The sequence below is a fragment of the Morus notabilis genome, unplaced genomic scaffold, assembly GCF_000414095.1.
Source record: "Morus notabilis unplaced genomic scaffold, ASM41409v2 Scaffold100, whole genome shotgun sequence".
Classification (NCBI taxonomy): Eukaryota; Viridiplantae; Streptophyta; class Magnoliopsida; order Rosales; family Moraceae; genus Morus; species Morus notabilis.
In genome coordinates this window covers 504602-508856 of record NW_010361820.1, presented here as the reverse complement: position 1 = coordinate 508856, position 4255 = coordinate 504602, and the positions used below count along the sequence as shown (strand labels likewise).

The 4255-nt window shown below is 44.1% G+C and overlaps 1 protein-coding gene across 1 annotated transcript; it reads right to left on the bottom strand.

Moving 5' to 3' along the window:
- Positions 1–270: 270 nt before the first annotated feature.
- On the bottom strand, positions 271–4014 carry LOC21408302 (probable inactive receptor kinase At2g26730). Its single transcript, XM_010100654.2, has 2 exons — positions 2437–4014; positions 271–1170 (listed from the first exon to the last, which is right to left on the bottom strand). The coding sequence occupies exons 1-2, from the start codon at positions 3749–3751 to the stop codon at positions 506–508; spliced, it is 1980 nt and encodes a 659-aa protein (XP_010098956.1). The 5' UTR covers positions 3752–4014; the 3' UTR covers positions 271–505.
- Between the last annotated feature and the right edge of the window lie 241 nt (positions 4015–4255).

Genomic DNA, 4255 nt, shown 5'->3' with positions numbered 1-4255 from the left:
CAAAGGAAGAAGAAATTAAAAAAATTACAAGACGAAAATTGGAATAAATCTAGAGCTATAAAGAAAGAATTAAATTAAAAATAAGATTAAACCCAGCTAGAGTCCATCAAATGGTCAATTCCAATCAGTTAATTGAAATCCCATCCAATCCTCCTCTCCCACTTCCCCTCTCATAAACAATTCAAATCCCCCAACCTGTAAAAATCATTCCAAAAATTAAAAAGAAAAAAAATAGAACCCAAATGAAAAAATAAAAAATAAGAAAAAGAAAAACTAACAAAAAAAAAAGGAAAAAAGGAAAGAAAAAACAAATATTGGACCACCACCACCACCGAGTCCTCCAATCAACTTCACACTTTAATCCTGCAATGTACGCCATTGTGCACATTTTAAGACGACCCACCACATTCCCATGTCGTTTTTTTTATCCTTTTTTGCCCTTTTATTTTCTTTTCCTTTCTTTCTTTCTCCCTCTTTTTTACTTTACATTGCATGAACTTTGATCTCAAGGCGTAATGGAGCTGGGTGGGGTCCTGGACTCAGTCTGAGGCGTCTGACCGTCTGATCCTTTAGACGGGTCATCTGACGACTGTCGTAGCCCATCATCAGTCTCTCCCCTGTTCATATCCTCAATCATACGTAAAACCTCTTGCATTCCGGGTCTCTGATCCGGTACGGTGGACACACACGACATGGCAATCTGCAACAGCTGAACCATCTCTTCCTCAATGTTGTGATACCTCATCAGCTCCACATCGAAAACCTCAGCCGTCCATTCTTCCCTGACAACCGACTGGACCCACCTGGGAAGGTCAATGCCTTCTTCTCCCAGCGAGGCCTGGTTCGGAGCCTTTCCCGTTAGGAGCTCCAAGAGCAAGACTCCGAAGCTGTACACGTCCGACTTGAACGTGAATTTTCGGGTCTCAAAAACCTCAGGTGCCCGGTAGCCCGCGACACGGTTCGGGGGAGTGGAGGATCCGAAGAGGGAGTGGAGACCAAAGTCGGAGACGCATGCGTCATGGTCGGGGCGGAGGAGGATGTTGGAGGACTTAATGTTGCCATGGACAATCTTTTCCGACACGTGGAGGTGGGTGAGGCCTCGGGCAGCACCGATGGCGATCCGCATTCGGCTATCCCAGTCGAGTGGAGTCCGACCCGAACCTCTGCTTCCTGTGGCAAACAATCAGGACATTGTCCAATTTGAGTAACATGTCTATCCATGTCACATTGATAATAAACTCTAAAAGGAATATGCTAAAAATTTATTATTTGAGTGCCATTAACAGTTACCGCCTATTTGGTTTATATGTTTGAATTTTTTTATTTTTCTTTTATTAAAAGAAAACACTATTGCCAAAAAAAATTTTAAAACTACAAAACAAACAAAGACTTAAATTTTAGGGAAAAAAAATTGTTATGTCATGAAGAATGAAGATTTGCTACTCAAAACATTTTTGTCCAACGTAAGACTTCTATTACGGATAGAATAAAATGATTACGAAATGGCCAGACGGTCACGCAACGTTTGCGTGGTAAATTCAAGCCACGAAACGTAACTTTAGATTTTCTAAAAAGCAAAAGATAACACTAATTTTTCTTTTCTTTTAGGTGTAAGAGTGAAAATATTTCAATGAGAACAAACTCATCTTTTTTTCTGTTGGTTTCTCACTTTATTTTTTCCTTTTCAATCCGCTCCTTCTCTTTTTGGGCTTGCGAGGGACTTTCTGAAAAGAAGCGAAAGCTTGGGAAGAAAAATGGAAAATATAAATAAAGGAGCGGAAATAATGTCGGTAACTGGGTGTGTAATCATGGAGTGTAGACTGTAGCATTCTGGCATGGTTGGTGACACTTCAGAAAAAGAAATTAAAAAAAAAAAAAAAAAAAGCAGAAAAGAAAAGGTTTGTTACGAAGTTTTACAGAGCGCAGGCTAGAATGTTTGGGCAGTAGCAATCACAGAAACAGAAAGATACAATTAAAAAAAGCTAAAAACTTGGGTTTCTCAAGATTAAAGATTTGTGCGATGACCACATGGGCGTAATTCTTTACCAAAAAAAACTCACATGGCGTAATTACCTTCGACAGTTGTTAATATGACAATTAATTAGACACTAAACTCATGATTAACAAAATCGAAAAAAATGTTCTCAATTTCGAAGACTAGGACTCCGTTCACTTCGCTGATTCGAATTTAGAATTCGAGTTTTTCTACAGTAAAAAATTCTCATAAATAATCACATTTAACTTTTTTGCTACAGTAAAAAACTCTCACATAAAGTCACATCTCAACTCGAATTCTAAACTCGAATCCGCAAAGTGAACGAGGCTGAAACAGTTCAATCCATACTGACAGTCAAAACACAAGAACATTCATTCCACAAATTATATGAAAAAAATAATTAATTAATTAATTAATCAGAAATCATAAATTAAGCGTACCATGAAGAAGAGCAGACAAGCTGCCGGCGGCCATGAAATCGTAGACGAGCAACTTCTCATCCTTGGAGTAGTAGAAAGCTCGGAGTGGAACCACATTCTCGTGCTTAACGTTTCCGAGACCTTCCATTTGGGTTTCGAACTCTTTCTTGCTCACAACCACGTCCTTCAGCCTCTTCACGACCACCGTGATCCCTTGCTCCAGCACCGCCTTGTACGACGTTCCGACGCTTCCCTTCCCCAAAACCTCCGCCGACGCCCGGAGCAGATCCTCCAAATCGAAGCTGTAAATCCCTCCCTCGAAGAACACCAGCCGGTTCCTCTCCGTCTCCGTCGATTCGCCGGTAATGTCGTCCTTCGACGACGACGTTCCGGCCTCCGCCGCGCCGGAAACGACCACGGATCGGCTCGTTGCAACCGGTTTCGGCGCCTTCGCTGGCTGCCGGCGCTCGCGCCGCCGGAGGCAGAGGATGAGGACGAGGACGAGGAGAATGAGGCCGAAACTCGCTCCCAGAACGATCCCGATGATCGCGCCGGTGGAGAGCTTATTCGATTTCTTCTTGACCGGAATCAATGGAGGCGTTCCCGCAGGCGATTCGGCCGGAGCCGGGAAGAATGGATTGCAGGGAGGGAGAGGTCTGCCACAGAGCTCTAGGTTTCCGCGGAAGGAGGATTCGGGGAATTTGGACAGGCTCTGAGGGATCGAGCCGTTGAGGTTGTTGTTGGAGACGTCGAAGCTCGACAAATTGGCATTGGAGATACTCGGAAGCTTGCCGGAGAAGCCGTTTTTCTCCAAGAAAAGTCCGGTCAGGTGCGTCAGATTGTTGACGGCGAACGGAATCGCGCCGGTGAAGTTGTTGGAGGAGAGATCGAGGCGAGTCAGGCGAGTCAAGTGAGTCAGGCTCTCGGGAAACTCGCCAGAGAAGGCGTTATTCTGGAGATACAAGCTTCTCAGAAACGTCAAATTAGAGAAATCGGAGGGGATCTCACCGGAGAGACGATTGGAGCGGAGACTGAGGACTCGGAGATGACTCAGCCCGCCCAGAGTGTTGGGAGGAATCGGGCCCACAAGCCCAACTCCAGGCAAACGGAGGGAATACACAAACGACCTGTTCGCGTCGCACTCGATTCCGACCCAGTCGCAGGCCGACTCGGACGAGTTCCACTGGATGCGGTTTTCGTGTGGGATTTCGGACAGGAAAGCAAGGAGGGCTTGCTTGTCCTGAGTCGGCTCCGAGTTGACCAAAACTCGCCAACTCGGTAGAAGAAACCAGACGAGGAAACAAACGACACGCCCGGGGCCAAAACCCACGCCCATGTTTGCAGCTCTGCTCCCTCCAAAAGAGTACAGCGCAAGAACGAAACGACAATGGCGCTTTTGTTTTCGTGCGTTTGTAACGTTTTCGTGTGTATCCTAGGAGGGTCGTTTCACGCACTGGTTTTGGACGAAACAATGAATGGTTTTCCGGGGAAGAGCCATGAGAGGGAAAAAGAGTTTTAGAGAGAGAAAGAGAAGGAGAGAGAAAACTGTGTGTGTGAGAGAGAGAGAATGAAGTGAGAGGTAGAGACGTTTTAGTAAGAACGAAGGTATCACGAGGTCACAAAAGTGAAGAGGAATAGCTGGTAAAGAAAACAGAGAACCATCCGTGCTGTGCTGGCAAGTAGTAGAAACGTTTTTTTTTTCTTTTTCCTTTGTTCTTGTTTTCTATTTTTTTAATTGTTTGCAGTAAAATCATTTGAGGACGCTTAGAATTATTTTTTATTTATATGTATTTTTATAAGAAAAAATATTTTAACGAACCATGAATTATAATCTAAATTA

Bases quoted from the DNA above. Each gene is read 5' to 3' on its own strand.
- LOC21408302 (XM_010100654.2), bottom strand. From the start codon at position 3,751: ATGGGCGTGGGTTTTGGCCCCGGGCGTGTCGTTTGTTTCCTCGTCTGG. The intron at 1,171-2,436 runs GTACGCTTAATT...TGTTTGCCACAG, and splicing joins CTTGTCTGCTCTTCTTCATG to GAAGCAGAGGTTCGGGTCGG.